The following is a 23802-nucleotide window of genomic DNA, read 5'->3' as shown; positions in this document are numbered from 1 at the left end:
GAGCAATTTTATTCTAGCATATCACCTCTGTATCTCAAAGAGATCCGTTTTACATTCTTCAGGAAAAAAAACAAAAAAGCAAAAACAACCCAGGCAGTTTTGGTAGAGTATGGGATGTGCTCCTGATAGCAGTATCCCTCTTCAAGGTGACTTCAGTGTCTTCCTTTCAGAAGTTTCCCCACTTTAACTCTCCCTTCTTCCCCCAGATCAACTCCAAGTTTTCTTTAGTTTTACTTAGGCCAACCTTGGGAACTACAGGATCAGCCACGCCCACTTTCAGATCCGCCCCCAGGCCACGCCCTCAGCCCGACTAACTCCTCCTTAAGTCCCGCCTTCTCCTCTGCTCCCTGCCAATCAGGTGGCAGCCACCTTGCCGCCGGCCCCTCCCTCCCCCTCCCCAGCCCGCCCCGGAGGCCACACCGGGGCCGCACAGTGCTGCGGGCGGAGTTGCCCGGGCTGCGGAAGGATGGCGCTGGCTGAGTGCAGCTTTTCGGAGGACCAGTTCCGGGAGGCCATCGCTGAGCTCCAAGAGCCCTCCCTGGCCGGGGCCGACTGGCAGCTGCTGGTGGACGCCTCGGGCATCACCATCTACCGGCTGTTGGACCAGGTAGCTGCCAGCCCTCTGGAGGAGCTCGGGGTCGGAGCTCCGCGGGCGATGCTCGGCCCCCGCGGGCGGGAGATCCCGGCCGGCCCGCGGGTCCCCCGCAGCGCGGGGCGGAGACTCCCGGAGCGCTGGGCGGGACCCCTGGCGGCTTTGCCCGCAGCCGATCGCGGAGAGTGAGGAGCTAATCTGAATGTTGGCGGTTGTGTGACAGTTTGTGGAACTAGCCCCAAACCGAATTGAAGGTCCCGAGGCCCCCGGGGCTGCTTCTCTGGCTGCAGGCCTGGGGGCTCTTCCCCTTGGCCGGGGCATCGGAGCTCTTTTTCTAGTTGAAGGTGCTCAGATGTGTCCGGGCTCCGTTCACTTTAAACACAAGAGACATTATAACCAGGTGAGGACGAATCCCAGGTCCTCTGAGTGTCAACATGGCGTCCAACCACAGGGAGCCAGCTTTTGGGAGCATGTGACTACTGGGCAGTCAGCAGTCTGGGCCGTGAGGGGGTTTATTGTCACAAGTGTACAAAAGGCCTCTGAAAGCAAACAGCTGAGAACACAACAGGTGACTGGGGGTTTCCAGTCAGGCTGGGGACAGTGCAACGCGGAAAGTTGCTTGTTAGGAGGAAATGACAATGCTGAAATGAGCATCAGCCCACTCCTAGGCCTTGTAGGGGGACAAACCTACAGGGGGACATATCTTACTGGTGAGTGGGGTGATGGATGTTTAGGGGGCGAGGGAGGAGGAACATCCTAGGGCTTAGATGCAAGTAAAGGGAATAGCTAAGGCTAGCAGCCCGAGCAAGACCTACTGTGATCTCTGATCTCCAGGAGTTTAGTGACCAGATCTTCCTTCCTTGCCTTCCCTTGCCTTCCTTCCTCCCTCCCTCCCTTCCTTCCTTCCTTCCTCCCTCCCTCCCTCCTCCCTCCCTCCCTCCCTCCCTCCCTTCCTTCCTTCCTTCCTTCCTTCCTTCCTTCCTTCCTTCCTTCCTTCCTTCCTCCTTCCTTCCTTTCTTCTTTCCTGTCTCTCCCTCTGTCTCCCTCTCTCTCTCCCCCTCTCATTTTTCTTTTGTGGTGCTTGAACTCAGGCCTGGGTACAGTCCCTGAGCTTTTTGCTCAACGCTAGTGCTGTACTACTTGGAACCACAGCCCCACTTCAGTTTTCTAATGATTAATTTGAGACAAGAGTCTCATGGACTTTCCTGTCCAGGTTGGCTTCAAACTCCAGATCTCAGCCTCCTGAGTAGCTAGGATTACAGGCATGAGCCATGGATCTTGACATGCCTTCACAGTTACAGTTGATAACTTGATTCTGAAGTTGCAGTTAGGAAACTTGACATGCCTTCACAATTACAGTTGATAACTTGATTCTGACGTTGCAGGTAGGAAACTTCACTACACAAGAGCTGTAGGGGAATAGAGTTGGTTATTAAGTAATTGTCAGTTTGGAAATAGTTGGAACCAGGTAGCTATCTGGTGGGCATGTGGTATTGCACCTTAGACTGTCATCAGAGACTTGTCTATCAGTTACACCTGTGTAACAGACACAGCGTGGCCTATAGGTTATAAGTTACAGGCAGGTAAGTTAAGTGAAATTAAGGTTTCCGGGCAGAAGACCAGATTATTTGAGAGCTAGAGAGGGAAGGTACTTTAATGCTCACCTGATTCCATATCAAATTCAAGGATGGAAGGCATATGCCTGGAGGGGCAAAGCAATACTCCGTGAAGGTCTGAGCAGCGGTAGGCTTGGAAGCTTCATCATCTAATGAATCTGAAACATGTGAATGCTTTTTAAAGTACCTTCTAGTGTATGTTAAATGTATAGCTTTACATTTTAAAACAGGAAACAAGCCTTTTTTTCAGTAGAGTTTTTAACTGTTGAACAAGGAGTCGAAACCCAACTCCTCACATGGTTTGTTACCAGGTTCAAGTCAAATTTGTCAGTCATGGGACAATCATTGACAGCTGTGCATAAGTCTACAATGCACAGAACCAGCCCCCTTGCAAGCAACATACCCCAAGGCTAAGTAACTAAGTAGAAAATACTGCTGCTATGAAGAAGTTACCTCTCAAAAAAAAAAATACATTTGCTTTTAAGACAATCCCTCCCTCTCCCTATTACTAGACCAGAATGCTAACTTAAATACTTTACAAATGACCCCAACAAAGCAGATGGTGAATGTGGATGAAGTGTCATGATTTTTGTTGTTTTTTCCAGTGAATATCACTGACCAGACTCTGGGTGTGAAATTCCCTGGTAGGTCTCTTGCATTTTAGGGGCATTCATCTCCTGATGATAATCAGCCTGCGGCTGTCCTCATAGATTCACCTACAGCTTTAAGGGATGGAAAGAACTGGAAGTGGTCATGTTTTCACTGATGGTGCTCCATCACACCCAGAGGAACACATGTTCCTTTACTGCTGTTGTGTTTCCATAAGGGTGGCAGTGACCCACCAACTCTGCAAGACCATTGTTTCCCATAAGATGATCAAGACGCATACAGCCTAAGAGAGGCAGTTGAAACTCTAGAACAAATACCTCAGTGTGAAAATGCACATGTTGGCAGACAAAATTACCTTCTCTGTGATTATTGCATTATCCCTACCAACCACATGAAAACATGTACTAAGTTCTCCTACTTAGCTGCTCAGAAATATCTAGTGTCTAGTTCCTTTCCCCCCTCCTCCTCCTTCTTTCTATTGTGGGGCTGGGGCTTGAACTCAGGGCTTGGGGCTGTCCTTGAGCTTTTGAGCTCAAGGCCAGTGTTCTAGCATTTTGAGCCACAGCTCCACTTCTCGTTTTCTGGTGATTAATCGGAGATTAGAGTCTCACAGACTTTCCTGCCCTGGCTGGCTTTAAAATGATTCTTAGATCCCAGCCTCCTGAATAGCTAGGATTACAGGCCTGAGCCACAAGCACCCAGCTGTCTTTGCCTTTGAACTAGTGCTTAACTACCTCCTACCCAGAATCATAGCACCTACTTGGCTAGTTTCTTGACCTCCCACCTCTTTACTCTTCCTGTATCCTGTGCATCAAGCATCTGATAGGAAGACTCTGGTCTTATTGCTACCCTCTCAGTGGCTCTGTTGATTACAGAATTATTAAGCCACTGCAGTAGATTTGTTGCATGCTTTCTTATCAGCCAGGCACCAAGTTCTTTGCAAATGTTGACTTACTCAATTCTGGCATTAACCTAATGATAAGAAACTGTGCTTGTCACCTGTTAACCTATATGGAAATGAAAGATGAAGTTGGTTGGTCAAGATTTGACCTAGGATCTGAACTCAGATATCTGGCTTCAGATTTGAGCTTTAAACCTTGTTGTGCATTTCTGTAGAGAAGACAAACACTGCTTGGTAGATACCCTAAACTAGTGTATTCCCAGCTCACCTCCGATTACCATGGACTTCCACTATCTTCCATTTATACCAACAAGGAAGTGGAAGTTCAGGGAGGGTAAGTGACATATCCTTCTGCCCATGAAGAGCTTGTTCTTCTTCCTATATCACACAAACTCTTTGCCAAAAGAAGCTTCCCAAATGTGAAATGGGGCATCATAAGTGGAGGACATTTCTAATAACTGGGGAATATTAAAAAAGAGACCAAAGACTCTTAGTTTATATCACTCACTCAGCCTTTACTGAGAGTCTTCAAGGGCTTAAATGTTATCCTGTGGATGTAATACCGTGTTACTTCCCTGAGGACACCGGCAGTTTAGCTAGGAAGAAGTTGTTAGCATTGGTTGGATCAATAGCCTTTATGGGTCCTTCTTGCCACATGTGGCACTCAAATGGTTGCTGATGTCCCCCTGCTTGGCTTTCTATACAGAGGGAGATGGACAGCTGTACAGCTTCTTGGAGCTCCTTATTTGACAGGTCTTCAAACAGGTGTGGGAAAAAACCAAAACTGTAGCCGGGTGCTGGTAGCTCATGCCTGTTAATCCTAGCTACTCAGGAGGCTGAGATCTGAGGATCGTATTCAAAGCCAGCCTGGGCAGGAAAGTCCTTGACACTCTTATCTCCAATAACCCACCAGAAAACCACAGGTGATTCTGTGGCTCAAGTGGTAGAGTGCTAGCCTTGAGCGGAAGAGCTCAGGGACAGGGCCTAGGCCCAGAGTTCAAGCCCCATGATCGACAAAAAAATAAAAATAAAAAATAAAAATCCTAAAATCAAGACAGAAAACCTCTCACCAAAACTGCGATGGTGTCTAGATGAAGTATATTTTGAGAGGACTAAAATAAAACTACAGGCCCTTAAGTTTTCAATGTTATAAATTATATTTGAAATTTTAATGTTGTATCTCATTGTATCCTTTTTTTTTTCTAAGTAGACACTAGCAATTCTAAATTCTTTCCTGGGACAAAAGGTAACTTTTTGCTCTACAAGATTTTAATATATTTTAAGCTTTCTTTTCTGTTAAGCCATTCAAGTACATATTTAGAAAGCCACTCATCCAATACCATCATCTCTTTCTTTTTTCACTTCTCTTTTTCTTTCTTAAGTCCATTCCGTTTTTTTTCTACTCTTTTTTTACCCCTCTCTGTGTTGTCTTGGCTCTATGTTATCTTGGCAGTAAAGTACCTGTATACAATGCTGCAATTTATACAATGTTACTACATGTAAGACCCCCTCCAAATAATTCTGGAAGAGAACCAGGGATGAGCTTATTTTCTTACTTTATATATAGAAATGAGGCCCAGAGTCATTAAGTGGGTCACAGAAGACTTTGTAGATAGTAACCAGCATGAATCAATCTACTTTGCAAAACTTACTCTCAAATATGCAGCTTGCTGGGAGGCCCGAGCTCTGGTTTTGTTTTTGTTTTTGTTTTTTTCCCCCTGGAGGCTGATTGAAACCAGACCAAGGCTGTCAGATGGTGTTGGTAGGAGCAAGTTGCTAAATGTCTTATTTGCTTCTACTCAATGAAGTGACTCTATGTCTCAGGCCTTTGGGAAGCAGCTTGGAGTGTTTTGGTTGGAAAAGCATATATTTCTACCTCTACTGTAAGCCTCTATTGTATGCTTGGTTTGAAAGAGGAACAGATTTTGGAGTCAAGTCTTCCTGGGTCCAAACTCCAGCTCTGTTCCATTCTCCTTCATTCAGGAGAGAGTCATTCACCATCATTGTGTGCTGCTGCTGGCTTGGGGATGCAGGGGTGCGTGGTGGCCAAGGGAGATGGGAGTGCTGCTTCAACGAATGAATTCTTCAACATAAACTAGAGTCGTGAATATTCAGAATGAGCCCCATCCTAGGTAATGAGATGTGCCTGAACGCATGTGGCGAAGAGAACTGAGAGGGAAAAAGGCATTCATGGCAAGGGTTAGGTGGAGGGGGAGAGGTGTATGACGTGATAGTGCTTCAGGGAAAGGAGTCTGGGAAAGCAGGCTGCAACACTTGGGTGGGAACACAAGCGAAGTGATCGGTTAAGTCCTGCAAATATCTGGGTCAGAAATACAGAGGAAATTGTATCTCAGGGCAGTAGCATATTTGGGACCTTCAAAAACCAACACCAGGCCTCACAGTGAGGACTTGGATTTAACTGCTGGGGTGGGGAGGGGGGCTTTGATGGCTTTTTTAGACTGTGCCCCCTTCATGGATGGTGTTTGGCTATTCTGTTCTTGCCATTGCTGTAACCGAGTTTTATTCGTAATCAAATGTTATCCAACAGTGACCGCATCGCTAAAGCTTCCCCAGAGATTCAAATTAGCCTGCTGGCCTGAGCCGGGCTGTTCTTGTTCTCCTGAGAGTCAGAAGGCCCCAGCACTGCAGCGAGCAGAGCTGAGTGTCCGGGAGCCAGGCTACGTACTAGCTAGGTGAGGTTGGCCAGTTACTTGTCCACTCAGGATAATGCTTACCTTTCAGGATTATGAAGAACACTAGATGAAATGCCATGGGGCAGAGTAGTTCTCACATTTGAGTGTGCATGAGAATCAAGTGTTTAAAAAAAAATCAGAGTTGACCATCTTCAGGTTATTTTTCTCCTCCCCCTTTTCCTCCTCCTCCTCCTCTTCCTCCTCCTCCTCCTCCTCCTCCTCCTCCTCCTCCTCCTCCTCCTCCTCCTCCTCCCCCTCCTTCTTCTTCTGGTGGTATTTTAGTTTGAACTCAGGGCCTCATATTTTCCTAGCAAGTACTCTACCATATGAGCCATACCCTCAGTGGATTTGATCTGAGGCATGAGCGTTTACAGTGTGTGTGTGTGTGTGTGTGTGTGTGTGTGTGTGTGTGTGTGTGTGTGTGTGTGTGTGTGTGTGTGTGTGTGTGTGTGTGTTACTTTTTGTATTACTTCATATTATAGTTCTCACCAGTTGCTGAGTGATTCCAAAGCTGCTGGTCCAGGGACCACACATCAAGAACCACTGACCAAACCGGGCACCGGTGGCTCATGCCTGTAATCCTGGCTACTCAGGAGCCTGAGATCTGAGGATCACCGTTCAAAGCCAGCCCTGGTAGGAAAGTCTGTGAGACTCTTATCTCCAGTAAACCACCAGAGAATCAGAAGTGGTGCTGTGGCTCAAGTAGTAGAGCATTAGCCTTGAGCTGAAGAACTGAGGGACAGCGCCCAAGCCCAGAGTTCAAGCCCCACGACTGACAAAAAAAAGAACCACTGACCATTAACTAAGTTCTGACATTTTGAGAGGTGAAGTCAGAGCCAGAAGGGTTTTGTAGAGATGAGCAGCAATAGAAATTAAAAGGTGAGAGTGAGGGGGGAAAAAGAATCTTTAGATGAAATCATCATCTGTGTGAAACGGACTCTCTCCGGTGTTCAGATGTGGGACTCCTTTGGAGAGTTTACGCTCTCCTGAGAAGTTCTCTGATGTATGTGTACACACATGTATACATGTATACACGTGTAAGTATGTATACACATGTAAATATGTGTATATGTGTATGCATGCATACATTGGTAGTACTGGGAATCTGAACTCAAGGCCTCCTGCTTGCTAGGTACTCTTATTACTGAGCCATACCTCCAGCCCTGATTTGACTGGTTATTTTTGACATAGAGCCTTACTTCTTGCCTGGATATGCACCTGGATGTGATCCCCACTATGTTAGGTTTTCCCTTACAGCTTGCATAACGGGCACACTGCATGCCTACCTGTCTGTTGAAAAAGAATCTTACAAGCTTTTCTGCCAGGGCTGGCCTCAAACTGTGATCCTCTCATTCTTAGCCTCCCAAAGACCTATGTGAATGATTAAAAAAGACAGTCAAGGGAAGGGGTAACAATGCTTGACAAGAAATGTCCTCATTGCCTTACTCATGTAACTGTAACCCCTCTGTACAGCATCTTTATAGTAAAATAAAATTAAAAAGAAAAAATGTGGAGGGTGTTTTCCAGGTATTTTCTGAATCATGTAGGGAAGGGTTTTCTTTGCAGGAAGCCCTTTTATGGAAAGAATAGAAGGAGAGTTTCTTTTTAAAAACATTTTATTCTTATAAATGTGATATACAGAGAGGTTACAGTTACATAAGGCAGGTAAAGAGTACATTTCTGTTTTTAGTCATGGGGCTTGAACTCAGGGTCTGGGCACTGTCCCTGAGCTCTTTTTGTTCAAGGCTGGCACTCTACCACATTGAGCCATAGCTCCACATCCAGTTTTCTGGTGGTACATCGGAGATAAGAGTCTCAGACTTTCTTACCCAGGCTGGCTTTGAACTGTAAACCTCAGATCTCAGCCTCCTGAGTAACTAGGATTACAGGCGTGAGCCATTGACACCTGGTCCTTTCTGGACAATGTCACCCCTTCCCTGGCACTCTCTCAATTTTTCCTAACATCTCCACCTAGAAGTTGTACAGTTCATTTTCAACACAGTGTCTAGTGAGTACCATTGCTGCTTTTGTTTACTCTTTTCCCCTACATTTCTGTGTCTCCCCTTACCATCCCACAGAAAAATGAACAAACAAGACAAAAAGAAAAGTGAAAACAGCAACAAAACCTGTTGTTTCCATTTCCTGGAGTTCATATTTTGTATGATCAGAGATCCATAGGCAATTCATCTTTGTGTTGGGAGGGGAGTTTCTTAACCCTCACCATTTCCCAAGATGACAAGGTTCAATTCAACACTGTATCCATTAGAATTGTTTTTATTTAGTTTTTTGACCTAACAGTTCAGAGGTAAGCAGGTGTTGATTTGGCTAATCAGTGATACTATCAACCCTGAGTCTTTCTATTGCCTTCTTTTATTTTTTTGCCTCTTGATCACAGAATAGTTGCTGTAGCTCAAAATAATCCTATCCATGTTCAGAACAGAGAATGTGGCTTTCCTACCTGCACAGGAGACTAGAAAAGTTATTATCTGTGCACATTCTCTAAAGAAATTCTCTTAGAAAGGAAGAAGGGATTTATAACATATCAGTGCTTCTGCTTCTTTTGGTAATTTATTCTGCAAATGGTATTGGTTAATGGTCTACCACCAATGTAATCCTTTCACTATTTGGAATTTAGGAAAGTCAATGTCTTATAAAGAGAACATTAGAAAAGTACCCTATATATTTTTCTGTAGAGAAGGAAATTCTGATGCTCTTTTTATTTTGTGCTGGCCCAAGGGCTTGAACTCAGGGCCTTGAACTTGGGCCACAAGTTCCATTTCTGGCTTTTTGCCTGCTGAACTTTCCTTCCCTGGCTGGCTTCTCTGTGATTCTCTGATCTCAGCCTCCTGAGTAGCTAAGATTATAGGTATGAGCCACCAGTGCCCCATTTGAGATACTCCTTAAAGGTGGTTTGGGGAAGAACTTCAGGGAAAAAGACAAGTCTCTTGAGAAAGCTAATTTGGAGTCATTTGCTGCAATGTTAGTAATTTTGGAAAAACATATATAAAAAATCTTACAAAGGAATAGTACCTCCTATATTAAAGAGGTCTTACACATCAGTACTATGAACTTTGCCCTTTCTATATCAAATTGTTCATGCAGACCAGAGCCCTCGTCCTGGCAGGCTGTATATTCCCAGCCCACGCTCAGTACACCTTTTCTAAAGGTTTATGGAAAGTATAAATAACCTAAAATATTAGTGCATGTAACCCAAACATTCATCTCCAAAGACACTGTTCTAATGGATAAAAATTAGAAAATTTGACCAAGTATTCTATGCTTACTCTGGAAATATGTGCATCAAATATCTGGAAACAAGTATCTTTGAGGAATAATTCAGTTCCATTCAATTCTCCAGAGCTTCAGCATATCATGGAGTTAAAAATAAATAAGAGTAGCAGCTGTTTGTACCATATTATTTCTATTTGGTCCCATAGATTAGTTTTTATTCCCTTCAAAGAAATCCAGTATGATCAATAGTAGCTGTGGATTATGGGTTTAAATATAACTTAAAATGCTTTTCAAGTTTTCCTATAATGCTTAGAAACTGCTTTTATATTTACTGAAAATTCACCTTACTATTTTGAAGATGAATTAAGAAGAATGTGTTTGCTGAGAGCCTATTTAGAAAGAAATCACGGGTGAAAAAGTGCTTAGACCCAGCCATGTGGGCTGTACTATTTCAGCACTGGCAAAGAATGTCGTATTTCTGGACTAGGAAAGGTGTTACCCAGAACTTTGTTCCTCTGGGGGTCTGGCTTTGCTCACTTCTGCCATGAAAAGGTTGTTTAAAGGAAGTTGTCACAATAGTTCATTCTTCTGAATTCACGCAAACCAGGGCCCTTCTATTTTTCTCTTCCTAGAAGGCTTTCTGTTCTTCTGTTCCTCTTGTTTTATGCTAAGATAGGACTGGGGTCATGAAGGGCTGTAACCCCGTTCAGGAAGGGAAGGGACCTCAGTTAAGGAAACAGTTTGTTGTAATTCATTTCTGCAGATATCCCAAGCTAAACCATGGGAGACTGGGGAGATCACTATCATAACACGTAGGTTCTCCTTTTGCCCAGCGTGCATAGACTAGGAACTCAACAATATAGAACAAGTTGCTAATTGTCTCTCTTCCTGTTGATGGAAACACATGGTGTGTGTAGGGGAGTACATGCGTGACTGTGTATAAACCCTTAGCCATGTTCCGAATGTGAGCACAGAGGGCAGACAGGACAAGGGAGGAGTCTTAAGTCCCCATCAATGGAGACTTGTTATCAAGCTATGGGTTTGCTCACCTGCTAGATCCTTATAGAATCAATTTCAATTTCCCCTTCCATTTTTCTTTTTTCTTCCTCCTCCTCCTCCTCTTCTTCTCCTTCTCCTTCTTCTGGGATTTTTCAGCTGGAATGTGCTTTGCCATGGATGATGCCACTTTAGCTGGAGACTCTTGATGCTGAGGCCCTCTGGAAGGAATCACCATGTCCTTCCCTTAACTTCATATCAGCCTCCAGTATTGAAAGAAAGAAGATGGCTTCTTTTGCAAGTGGTTACAGGATCCCCGCCCCCCCCCCCCCCCCGTCCCCCTGCCCCTTAGCAAGGCGTGGAAGCAGGAACTTTTCTGACAGCTCTTCATTGGTTTGTGTTCTTTGCCTGCTGTTTTCACTGATTTTAATGTAAGAACCTTTGATTTACACTTAACCATACAGCCTTTAAGCACAATGAAGGTTAAGAATTATACACTGCCCTTGTCCAGAGAGTGACAGGTGTAACGGAGCCAGCTCAAGCCCAGACCCTTGCAAAGATGTAGACTAAGATGAAGGCCAGGAAACTCTTGTCCTTCGTATCCAGAAATGCCTTTTTCTGAACAAAGGAAACTAGTATGATTCCGAGCAGATGTTTCTTCCCTTTGTATATAGTCTGCCTTTGTACATAATCGAAAAGAAGCTGTTGAAAAATTCTCTGCTTGGAATTGATTTTTTAAAAAATATTTTCTTTCTTTATACTCTGTAGATATTTAAAATATAACCTTTCTCTCCAGAACTCTACCTAAGGACATAACATTGGATGTCTAATGAGCATCTCAAACTCCCCAAATGCAACTTTCTAGGCCTCCTGGCCCACAGATCACCTGTTCTCCAGTTTCTTCCATGTTAGAGAAGGCATGCCCACCGACACAGTGTCCCAGAAAACGCCCTCCTTGATTCTTTCTTGTCTCTTCTCGCTCAGTCAGTCCTATCCGCAAGTCCTGTCTCCAGAATACATCTGTAAACCTCTGCTGTTAACTTCCTGACACAGTCACGGCCATCTCTTTCTTAATTTTTTTTGATTGTGATGATAAAGGTGATTTACAAAGGGGTTACAGTCACATGAGTCAGGTGAAGAGTACATTTCTTTTTGGGCAGTGTCACCCCTTCCCTTGCTCTCTGAGTTTTTCCTTCCCATCCCCACCCATAAGTTGTACAGTTCATGTTCCACATGGTGTCCTGTGAGCACCACTCCTGCATTTGTTCACCCTTTGTCCCTCCATTCCTGTGCTTTCCTTTCCCCTCTCAAAGACAGATAAATGGACAAACACAACAGAAAGGAATGAACATCACTCTTAGCTGAACCACTGCACTGGCTTTTGAAGCCATTTCTGATTGCTTCTGATCTATTTTCTAGCAAGCAGCAAAAATCATCTTTAAAATCTTAAAAAAAAAAATGCTAAACTGGGCGCCGGTGGTTCATGCTGTAATACTACCTACTCAGGAGACTGAGATCTGACTGAGGATTGCAGTTCAAAGCCAGCCCCGGCAGGAAAGTCAGAGACTCTTATCTCCAATAAAACACCAGAAAACTGGAAGTGGTGCTGTGGGTCATGTGGTAGAGCGCTAGCCTTGAGCTGAAGAGCTGAAGGACAGCACCTAGGCCCAGAGTTCAAGCCCAACGACTGACAAAACAACAAACAAACAAACAAAAAACTAATCAGAGACAGTCACATGTAAAGTACATGCCTCATCAGATCTGTTTGTTCTACTTAGGGATGGGGAAATTATTCTCTGAATGTTCTTTGCTTTTCCTTCAAAATTTGTTGTTGTTGTTATTATTATTATTTTATTATTTTTGTCAGTTGTGGGGCCTGAACTCTGGGCTTGGGTGCTGTCCTTCAGCTCTTCAGCTCAAGACTAACGCTCTACCACTTGAGCCACAGTGCTACTTCTGGCTTTTTCTGCTTATGTGGTGCTAAGGAATTGAACCCAGGGCCTCATGCATGCAAGGCAAGCACTCTACCACTGAGCCACCTTCCCAGCCCAAAATTTGTTATTATTATGAGCTATTTACTATATAAATTTATGTTGTTAAGAAAAAAGTACCTAGACCTGCCTACAGTTGCCATCGTAGGACCAGACCAGATGCTTTTGGAGACCTTGAGGGCCCGTGGGCCAGATGTTCCCCACCTCTGAAGCCATTCATTAGTTCTTCCATAGTAACCACAATGAGCCAGTTACCCTTATCCTGGTTTTCAGGATCTTTTGCTGTCTGGCCCTCTACCTCCTAACTTCAGCTCTTAACATTCTTCCTCCCATCTAGAATTCTCTATACCCCAAGCTCTTTAAGGAGACTCAAGGGCCTTTCCTCCTATCAGCAATGCCTTTCCACATCATCACGTGACTAGTTAACATCTAGAACACAAGGCCCTGGAAAGTGTTACCCTCCCACTAGAGTTTCTTCCTGTCCACCTTTGACAGGCCCTGTCCTGTGTGCCTTCTCCCGCTACCGCCTTCCCCCACAGCCGAGGGACCATCCCCCACACAACCCTTCCTCCCTCCTACTTAAGTCTCCTGGCTGACAGAACTGCTCCTGCCATCATGCCCTCAGTTAAACAGAAGATCCATGAAACCACAGGTCATATGTGCTTTTACAGTTTTTGTGTTTCCAAGAGCCTACAGGGAGTCCATGTTTGGTGTGGCATGAAACCTGACCTCAGCAGTCTATCCTATGATGCGGGAATCTGGCTTCCTCTCAACTCTGGTCCCAATAGATTCTTTCTCTCTGTTCTGTTTCTGTAGCCCTCTGGACTTTATAAGTATAAGGTCTTTGGTGTTCTGGAAGACTGCTGCCCATCTCTCCTTGCAGATGTCTATATGGACTTAGACTACAGGAAAGAGTGGGACCAGTATGTTAAAGGTAAGTGATGCATACTTTAAAAAAAAAATTAGAGAAGCAAATGTATTCTTGCTTATCCTAGGAACAGAGATCATTTCTGCTTAGCTGGTGATTCCTTTCAAATTGTAGCACAAAAGTCTTGCATGTGTGCGGTTGAAATGGGCCTTTGCGGTTCTGGCACCAGCTCCTGACATCCTGGGATCCCGTCTGCAGCTGGCACTGGGGCAGCTTTGCTCAGTCTGCTGCGGTGGGATGATAGCCCAGGTACCATGCTGGTCGTGGAAGGTCTCGCAGGCGGTGCTACTCAAACGTGCTATTGCAAGTGGAATCAAAGTTCCCTTTAAAGAGGCATGAATACATGTACGGGGTGCGGGGGGGAGAGGGGATGTGGCTTGAGAGCATTCGAGGTACAGGGATCAGCATGAATGGTGACAGGAAGCACTAAGCAGTGCTTTCAGAAGCCACCTTAGGCTTGAGGCTGCTGGGTCGGCCGGAACAACAGTCAACTCTTCTATTATTACTGAGAAGAAGGGTCCAGGCCTCCAAGCACCTGGGCATGGCCGCCGGGCTGTAGGGATGAGGCTCCCCCCGGAGGAGATGTAGAGTTGTGACAGGCATTAAACAGAGGAGCCTTCTGTTCCTTAGCTGGGAGAGGCTCTGGCCTCCCAGGCATCCAGGATCAGGCTGGGGAGCCAGCCCCAGTACATGGAGTCTTTAGCCAGGACTCCTGGCTGCAAGAATCAAAAAGCCAGTTCAAGATAGCATAAGGTAAGAAAAGAGCTCATTGCTCCACATTGAAAAGTCAAGGGCTACTGGTGTCTAGGACAGTTGCCTTTGGAGAACCACATAATTTTATCAGGATGTTTCTTTCTCTATTTCTAAACTGTTTTCCTTGGTGTTACCTGATTCTCAAGGGAATCCTTCCCCCCTCCCCCTCTTTGTTGCTGGTCTTGGAGCTTGAACTCAGGGCCTGGGCACTGTGCCTGAGCTTCTTTGTGCTCAAGTGCTCTTCCACTTGAGCCACAGCACCCCTACTTTCTGAGTAGTTTATTGGAGAAGTGAATCTCATGGGCTTTCCTGCCCCAGCTGGCTTCACACACAATCCTCAGAGCTCAGCTTCTTGAGTAGCTAGGATTATAGGCAGATGCCACCAGTGTCTGGCTTTCTCTCTTTCTCTCTCTCTCAATGGGGAATCTATCCTCCAGGTGATCGGACTTGCATTCTAAATACATAAATAACCCCAGAGGAAGGAGCATTCTCCTTTCCCCTAGGAAGTACAGCCAGAGTGCAGGATGGGCTCAGAGTTCAGCATGGAGCACCTGCTTACCCCTGTGGTAATGGCCATGCCCAGGGCAACCTAGTGTTTGCCAGTACCTTTCCTGGGTAGGGGCTTTGTGACATTCACCTATCTCCAAGGGAGCAGGCTGACTGCCCTACTCTGCCTGCAGCCAGGAAGCAGCTGTGTAACACAGACTCTGCCAGTAGATTCCACTGAAGAGAGGCACATGTGGCTTGAGTTTGGAAAAGAGCAGCACGAGGAAGCAGGCAGCATACACAATCTCTTTGTTTTCCCATGGCTGCTAAAGTTATATGACTTCAAGGAAAGCAATTGCAGAGCCTCTCATGTCTGCTACCCAGCCACAGCCCCTGGTGCTGTGGCGCCCCGCGAAGCCGCAGCTGGAACAGTCCTGACGGGCTCTTGTTTGAACAGTTTTTGTATTTGTGTGCTGGTACTGGAGCTCTGAACTCAGGGCCTCATGCTCTTGCTTAGCTTTTTTCCGCTCAAAGCTGGTACTCTACCACTTAAGCCACATGTTCCCTGTGGCTTTTTGCTAGTTAATTGAAGATAAGAAAGAGTCTCTCAGGTTTGCCCAGGCTGGCACCAAACCACGATCCTCAGATCATAGCCTCCCGAATAGTGAGGATTACAGGCATGAGCCATCGAAGTATGGCTTAATCCTGAGGTCCTTGTCCTTGCTCTGGTCCCTCCGGATACTGAATACATGACAGCCTTTTGGCTAAAGTTTGGCAGGTGTGCAGATAAGATCCCAGCTAGCTGTTACTATCCCCCAGCTGATCACCGTGGCCACCTTGTCCGTTCCTAGTCCTGACATCACTGCATAACCTGCTTATGCCCCAGATGTACTGACCAGCCTGCAGTCAATAAATAGGGAAGCAGGCAGCAGGCGATGCCCTGGAAGATGGTTAAGATGCTAGCAGAGAAAAGGGACATGATGCGGAGTGCACAGAAGCAACTGTACTCCACTCTTCCCTTACTTTCAGACCTCCAGTGACACTGATGCAATGACCAGCCACTTAATCAACAGGCTGATTTCAACAGATTAAAATAAATCAATAAATAAGCCCTTATTTCATCCCTGTCAGCCTATCCCCTAGGGACTCCTTGGTCCCTGAGCAGTCTTTTGAGGTTTCTTCTTGACACAGTTATGTAGCAGCCCTCCACACAGCCTGGCAGGGGAGAGGCAGGAGCGAGGAGGCTGTGTGCCTCCCCCTGCAACAGCTGGCTGCTGTATGCACACCCTGGCATGAAGGGGTGAATGAACACTCGGGATCTCATCCCCTGGTGCTGAGGCATCATGGGAAGAAACTGGGTTAGCCAGAGAGCCCATCCACTGTCTACCTTTTTAGGAGGGACTTTGCCCTTTGAACACTCCAGACCTAAAATCTGTGATTCGTTCCCTCTGGCTGCCAGGGGTTAAAGCTTGTTGAGGAACGCAGGGCTCAAAAGCAAAACTGTTGGTGTTCTAGTGCCATCTGGTGGCTAACTCATTAAAACACCTCTAGCTGTTTTTGTTTTTTCACATCGACAACTTTTCAATGCAGTGTGTCCCAGAATATTGTTTATACTGTGCACATTACAAATTTTCTTGGGCTCTGTTGGCTTTTGCTGTATTTTTATGTCCTTTTGGTGGTCATGAAACTACAAGACTTTAAAAAATATATTTGCCAGGTGCTGGTGGCTCAAGCCTATAATCCTAGCTCCCCAAGAGACTCTTATCTCTAACTAGTTAGCAAAAGACGTAGAAGTAGGAGGATGGTTCAAGTGGGAGAGCATCAGGCTTGAGTGAAAAAGCTAAGGGACAGCACCCAGGCCGTGAGTTCAAGCCCCCCCAGTACTAGTACAAAAAATATGAGTTAGTGGTGTATTATGCATGATGAGGCTATCCAGGTTTCTTGTGACTTGAAACCACAGAAGACTCCGGACGTACTAACTTCTTCTGTTCTCCTGTAGAGCTCTATGAAAAGGAATGCGATGGAAAGACAGTGGTGTACTGGGAAGTCAAGTACCCCTTCCCCATGTCGAACAGAGATGTATCCTTCAATCCTTCAAAGCCTACCATGCCTCCACACCCCTTCCCCCCCACACCCCCTCAGCTCCTGCGGGGTCTAGGCTCTTGGCCCCTGGCTGATGTGTGAGCTAAACCTCATTTTTCAGCTGTGTGGACAATACTGTCTTCAGTCTTTATGGGAGGATCTGTTGGAACTGTGACTTCTTGTGTGACTAATTTTTTTCTCAGAGGCTCAAAGTGTGATTTCTGGGTCTGATCACAGGGTCACTACAGGGCAGCTCATGCTCTCTGGAGAAACTGTCCTGGGCTGGAAATGGTTGGCCCATGGAGTTGGGGGCTTGAAAGGATCACTTTATGAAGCCTAGTGGTCCAGCCCCTTCCACAGAACAGATGACAGGCATGCAGACGAATGGGATACAGGCACTGGCACCCATTCCTGCACTTTCTGCTCTCCTCAAGACTCCCTCCTGTCTCAGCTGACTCCCCCCTTCCCCCATCCTCTCCTCCCCCTCCAACCTCACCGTCCTCTTCACTATTGGCTCTGGACACTGGGCGTATGCCTCTGCCTCTCCACTGCCTTGCTTATGCAATGAAGTGGCCACATGAAATGGAGGGACTTTATGGTGGCCAGAAAACAAAATGAGTTTCCTAGCTTTTCTGTATGTCTCTAAGGGCTATTAATTTATTGACCAGAGGAAACAGTGCAATAAAAAAGAACAGTTGTTTGGGAACAAAGGACCCCAAGTTAAGACCATGTTTAACCATGAAGAACAGCCTTTCACTTCTCTGGGTCTTAGTGAACTCATGGCCACAGGGTGAACACAGGTACTGTGCCAGGTTTTAATCAATGTATCAGGTAACTTGTTGTCCATGGAGTGTCTGGTGATGAGCCAAGCAAGCTATGGAGCGACTGGAACAATAATTTGCTGTAAGGAAAAAGTTCAAGGCTTGGGAGAGAAGAGCCAGAGGCCAGAGGGAGGACTGCAACAGCCTTCCCAGAAACATGGAAGAGCTTTCCCCATCCAGACCCCGGGGAGCGGGGCAGGGGCGGAGGGGGCTGTAGGCACATGGAGGTGTCTGGAGGTGCAGTTACTGTGTTTTCTCAAATGCAGCTGTGTTGCCCCAGAGTGTCCTAGGCCTGAACTCTGAGCCTGGGCGCTGTCCCTCAGCTCCTCAGCTCCAGGCTAGCACTCTACCACTTGAGCCACAGCACCACTTCTGGCTTTTTCTGTTTATGTGGTGCTGAGGAATTGAACCCAGGGCCTCATGTGTGCGAGGCAAGCACTCTACCACTGAGCCACCTTCCCAGCCCTTTTATTTTTTATTTTATTTTATTTTTTTACCGTTCTAGGCAGCTAGTTTGAAACCCCACATTCTTTTATTTGAACCTATGAAATTGTAATGAACTCATTTAATGTTTGAGCCCCATCTGGCTGTGACATCACAGGTAGCCAGATGTCAGTTCAGTCAGCCAGTTTCTTTCATTTCAGCTGGGCTGTGGAACTTTGGATACGTTTCTTTTCCTCGTGGAGCCTCAGAGTTGCTGTCTGAGGAATGGGGACATTTGTATCAACGTCTCTTAGGTTATAATTATCTTCTGGAACAGAGCTAGTGGCTGATCTGTAAACACCTATGGAGATGAAACAATTTCATATGATTGCTAGATGTCTGTAATTATAGCTCTAAGAACAGGACAAAAATGACCAATCATTTATTCTGTCCCAGGCTCTTTCTCCTGCTCTGAGCAGTCTTGCCTGGAGACTAATATGACCAAGAACACTACCTTTCCCTAGCTTGGGACACTGAGTCTCAGAGAGGTTGACTACTTTACCCAGGAGCACAGAAGTGCCATGCTGGAGGTGCGGAATCCCCCACCCCTGCTTTGCCTCTGACTTAGGAGGCTTCCTCTTGCCCATTTGCTGTGCTGGTGTTGGCGTGCCTTGACTGGCCATGCAGTATGTCTTCGTCCGGCAGCAGCGAGAAATGGAGGTGGAAGGACGGAAGATCCATGTGGTCCTGGCTCAGAGTACCTCCGTGCCTCAGTTTCCTGAGAAGTCGGGTGTGATCCGAGTGAAGCAGTACAAGCAGAGCCTGGCCATTGAGAGCGATGGCAAGAAAGGGAGCAAAGGTAAAAGCGGAGGTGCAGTTCACACATCTGGCAGCTCGTCCAGCGCAGGCCAACAGGAAGCCTGGGCTGCTTGGAAGGCATGTCATATACATGTTATATACACAGAGGGCAGGGGAGGGCATGGGACAAAGCAGGCCTTGGATCAGCCATGGGGAGGAGAGGTCCTACCCTCCTATCCCTGCCCCCAAACTTGGAGAGAGCCTGAGGTACATGTTTCAGTGTGACCCAATTTGTTTTTGTTACCACCTCCTGCCTTATCAAAACACTATAAGGGGCTGGGAAGGTGGCTCAGTGGTAGAGCGCTTGCCTTGCATGCCTTAGGCCCTGGGTTCGATTCCTCAGCACCACATAAGCAAAATGAAAAAAGCCGGAAGTGGTGCTATGGCTCAAGTGGTAGAGCGCTAGCCTTGAGCTGAAGAGCTGAGGGACAGCGCCCAGGCCCAGAGTTCGGGCCCACGACCGGACCCAAAAAAAAAAAAAAAAAAACACTATAAGTAGGTAGGTATGGGTGGCTCGTGCCTGTAATCGTAGCTACTCAGGAGGCTGAGATCTGAGGGTTGTGGTTGGAAGCCAGCCTGGGCAGAAAAGTCCCTGTGAGACTTATCTTCAATAAACTACTCAAAAAAGCTGGGAGTGGTGCTGTGCCTCCAGTGATAGAGTGCTACCCTTGAGCACAAAGAGGCACCCTGGGATAGCACCCAGGTCCTGAGTTCAAGCTCCAAGACCCACAAAACAAAACAAAACACCACAAGTAAACCAGATGGTTTAGAAAGTCACTTTGGCTGATCCTGTGGATACATAGCCTAGGCCTGGGTGTGGACAAGATGGGGGGCGGGGCAGATGTACTGGAAGATGTGACTTCCATTTAAGAAAAAGGCAGGGCTGGGAAGGTGGCTCAGTGGTAGAACGCTTGCCTTGCATGCCTGAGGCCCTGGGTTCGATTCTTCAGCACCACATAAGCAAAAAGAAAAAAGCCGGAAGTGGCGCTGTGGCTCAAGTGGTAGAGCGCTAGCCTTGAGCTGAAGAGCTGAGGGACAGCGCCCAGGCCCAGAGTTCAGGCCCCACGACCGGACCCAAAAAAAAATAAATAAAAATAAAAATAAAAAAAAAAAGAAAAAGGCAGAGACTCAGGACCTGTCTACCTTGAATTCTAGTGTCCCCCCCCCCCATCAAAGAGGGATGTGTGGGTACAGATTGGGGCTTGTGGCCACCTGCTTTATTGCAGTGAGTGTGACCTGTGTCCTAGGCAAAATCTGAAGCATACATCTGCATGTTAGGTCTGTCTCCTTGACTTCCGTGAGTCTCCAGTTCATCATTTATAAAATAAGATTCATTCTGCCAGTTCCTTTTCGGTTGTGATGATAACAAAAAATGAGAGACTCAGTGTTCAAGTGACCAGCACCTGCCAAATGTTCAATAAATAGTAGAAAAATAGGCCTGTGGCTGTTTTCAAGAATTCTTATGTGTAAATACCTTCAAAGTAAGTGGGTAGAGAAAGGTTCACTTGGGAATATGTGCTTGCTACCTTTCCCTGTGCTTTCTGGGCTGGAGTCTGATGATACAAAACCTGTGGGCATTTTGTTGTTGCACTTTTTCCGATGCTTTCCCCCCTCCTTTCTGAATTGTCATTTTTCCCCCCTTCAGTTTTCATGTATTACTTCGATAACCCGGGTGGCCACATTCCGTCCTGGCTCATTAACTGGGCGGCCAAGGTGAGATCCTGGGCGGCAGAGGGGGTGGGGAGGGGTAAGTATGCTTGACAAATGTTGACTTAGCCTCTGGAGCTGTCAGGCTGAAGAGACACATTGTCCCTGGCGTAATGAGGCTCCTTTATGAAGACTTTGGTTGAGTGACTTTGGTTAGGGCTGGGCTTGCCAATACCCAGGATGAAGGCTGGAACAAAAGACAAAGAATCTGTAGCTTGGAATGCCAGCCCCTCCCTGGTAGTGGCCCCAGACCCTGCCAGGATCACTCTCTGGAACCTTCGAACAATAGAGTGCTCCCTCTAGGAACAATAGTCCCCCAGGCCCCATGTCTGCTTAGGAAGGTGTAGGACAAACAAACTGGGCTTGGAGACAGCCGGATGTGTGCAGGCCTAAAGGAAGCCTCCAGTTTTGTCACTGTGGCTTTGTTCTTCTGTGGGAAGAAGGGATTGCCATGGTGGTCTGAGGTCCTGGCATCATGGGGACCTTCAACCTGCTTCATACAGGAACGATGAGAAGGCTGAGCAGCTTCGAGGAGAGAGAAGTTGCACAGATGTGATTTTTGAATCGTGGCTCTATGACTTGCTTGTTCTATTTATAAATTTCTTGCTTTTTAATAATTGAGATGGGTATCCCCTGCCCTACAGAACAGGAATGAATAATATGGAACACTTAATTAAATAGCAAGATACCCTATACTCTGATTGCCAAAGCCTTAGCCTGTTCTAGGTCTATAAAGCAAGTTTTTCCTCTCACTTTTTTTTTTTTTTGAAGAATTCCACAATTTTTAACTCAACCCCATTTCCAGTGTCTGCTTTTTTTTTTTCTTCTAGAAAGGTCTCAGAAAGCTCTTTTAATTAGTAAAACTAAAAATGTAAGATAGTATATGCAGTAGTTTCTGTCCTCTGCACACACACACTCTCTGTTTTTCCCTGAGCTACCTGGGTTTGAACATGTGCTCTACCACTTGGGTGCTGCTTTAGTTTATTTTTCAGATATGGTCTTGGGCTCCTGCCCAGAACAGCTTTAGATCTTGATCCTCCTACCTATCTACCTCCATCTCTCAACTGGGGTTACCGCCTTACAGATGGCCTGGCTTATTTTTTGAGAGTAGGGTCTTGCTAACTTTTTATTTGGTTTTTTTTTTTTTTTGGTCCAGACTGATCTGAAACTGTGATCCTTCTTGCTCTATCTCTTGAGTCGGTGGGATTGCAGGTCTTACTTATGCTAGAGTCTTTCCTTTCCTCATTATTTGAGACAATGTTGTGTTGAAATCTGCCTAAAGGCTCCATTGCCTTTCTTATGCCCAGTGCCATTTTGTTTAACCTTTTGCCCATCCCAAAGAATTGAGTCATAGAAATGACAAGGTATTTTTTTTCCTTTGCAGAATGGAGTTCCAAATTTCTTAAACGACACAGCAAAAGCTTGTCAGAACTACCTCAAGAAATCATAAGAAAGACTCGTCGGAACTCTTGCATCTTTGGAAGTGTCACCATCCACTGATGCTCAGCCTTCCTCACATTTCTGTCGTCAGAGAAGTGCACTTCCTTTAGCACATGTCCCAAAGCACATCTGCCTGATGTCTGGCTCACTGGCTTCCTTCCTCCTTTTACTGCCCTGGCTGGTGGGGTTGCTTTCTTCCACCATTGAATGAGGGACAAGAAAACCTCTGCTTGCCTATTTTACATAGGATTACTCAATAGGTTACAGAAGCACCCATGGTAGGTGGAGGAAGGAAAACAAAATGTAAAGGCAGCCATTCTCAGCCAGGTTGGAACTTTCCAGAATGTGCTTTCTTGTAATTCAGGAGGGACTGCTGACAGCTGTCCCTCTATTCAGAGCTGACCGTGTGTGTGTGTGTGTGTGTGTGTGTGTGTGTGTGTGTGTGTGTGTGTGTGTGTGTGTGTGTGTGTGTGTGTGTGTGTGTGTGTGTGTGTGTGTGTGTGTGTGTGTGTGTGTGTGTGTGTGTGTGTGTGTGTGTGTGTAAACACTGGAGACATTGGCTGATGTCCATTTGCCTTTTGCTTTGCTGACTTAAATTGGCTGGGGTTTAAGGTAGGAATCCAGAAAGTCTTGACCTGGTTCTATTTGAAGGATTAGTAGCTGCTATGACATTGGACCATTGTGTGAAGCACTTTAGGCCTGACTGAGCATGTGATATGATAACCACCCCATCCCACCCCACCTCTGTCCATATCTAGAGTTTTCTTTTTTCCGTATGCCAGTAGGGAAAGGCTGCCTGTACCTCTTGGCTCTGTTTTATGGAGGTATCAAAAACAGAGTTGCTTTGTGCACAGTACTGTGATACAGCATCTTTCTCTGCAGCTCCATGACAGTCCCTTCTTACTCATGTCAGTGCTATACTGCACACAAAGCATCTTTGCTCTTGATGCCTCAGTTTCCCTTCTGGAACATCTGGAGATGTTGAAGAGACAATAATAATTCACAAGCAGCTAGAATGGAATTAGTAGCTTGGTTGACTTTGTACTTTTTATTTGCTCAAGAATTCTACCTCTTCAACCACCAAAATGACCTTCAGAGTACTGTATTTCCTTCTGAATTTTTGCTAGGGAAAGATACTGCTGCTGTGGCTGAAGGCAGAGTCTTGGTGACCTCAGGGAACATTTGTAATCAGTCTGCGTACTGACACCAAATTTGATGAATGGACATGGACATTCAGGATATAAAGCCATTGGTGTCCCTCAGACCATATGTTTTCTCTCTGGGAAGAAAGATGTACCAAAATGAATAAACACAGAGTGATTTAAACTTCTTTCAGAATCTTCTTGTAAGAACAAATCAGTAAGGCCTCTTTTGTTCGCAATTGATGGACAGCCTAACTCATAGACTTGAACAGAAAAGTATTTTAAGCTCATTTACATACAAGGACAGACTGGGGCACTTGTTTGGAGTAGAGGCTGCTTCTACACAGCACTGGAATGTGAAGTGTGGGGAACTGAGAACCCTTGCACACTATACTGGGTGACAGAGTGCAACCAAAAATATACCCGGTAGGAGCTTAAGAGGGTATGCTTGATTGCTCACGGCATATCATTCCACAGTGCTGAGGTGTAGCATCCAAATAGCATTTACTGTATCATGCAAATAAGCACATTGC

At 46.0% G+C, this 23802-nt stretch overlaps 1 protein-coding gene across 2 annotated transcripts; it reads left to right on the top strand.

Moving 5' to 3' along the window:
- Positions 1–405: 405 nt before the first annotated feature.
- Positions 406–23453, top strand: Pctp (phosphatidylcholine transfer protein). 2 transcript variants are annotated; one of them, XM_069993245.1, is made up of 6 exons: positions 411–607; positions 13446–13563; positions 16796–16875; positions 18810–18981; positions 20626–20693; positions 22072–23453. In XM_069993245.1, exons 1-6 carry the CDS (start codon positions 467–469, stop codon positions 22135–22137), a joined length of 645 nt encoding a protein of 214 aa, XP_069849346.1. In that variant the 5' UTR covers positions 411–466; the 3' UTR covers positions 22138–23453. The 2 variants fall into 2 exon arrangements, with proteins under 2 accessions (XP_069849347.1, XP_069849346.1); XM_069993246.1 differs by lacking the exon at positions 20626–20693 and having other exon boundaries at positions 406–607.
- The last annotated feature ends 349 nt before the right edge of the window (positions 23454–23802 follow it).

This window comes from Dipodomys merriami, unplaced genomic scaffold, assembly GCF_024711535.1.
Source record: "Dipodomys merriami isolate MVZ:Mamm:240054 unplaced genomic scaffold, mDipMer1.0.p SCAF_42, whole genome shotgun sequence".
NCBI classification, from domain to species: Eukaryota; Metazoa; Chordata; class Mammalia; order Rodentia; family Heteromyidae; genus Dipodomys; species Dipodomys merriami.
This window is presented reverse-complemented; position numbering and strand designations above follow the sequence as displayed.

Coding starts and splice junctions, on each gene's coding strand:
- Pctp (XM_069993245.1), top strand. CDS start 467: ATGGCGCTGGCTGAGTGCAGCTTTTCGGAGGACCAGTTCCGGGAGGCC. Junction 608..13,445: donor TCTACCGGCTGTTGGACCAG/GTAGCTGCCAGC, acceptor CTGTTTCTGTAG/CCCTCTGGACTTTATAAGTA. Junction 20,694..22,071: donor TCATTAACTGGGCGGCCAAG/GTGAGATCCTGG, acceptor TTTCCTTTGCAG/AATGGAGTTCCAAATTTCTT.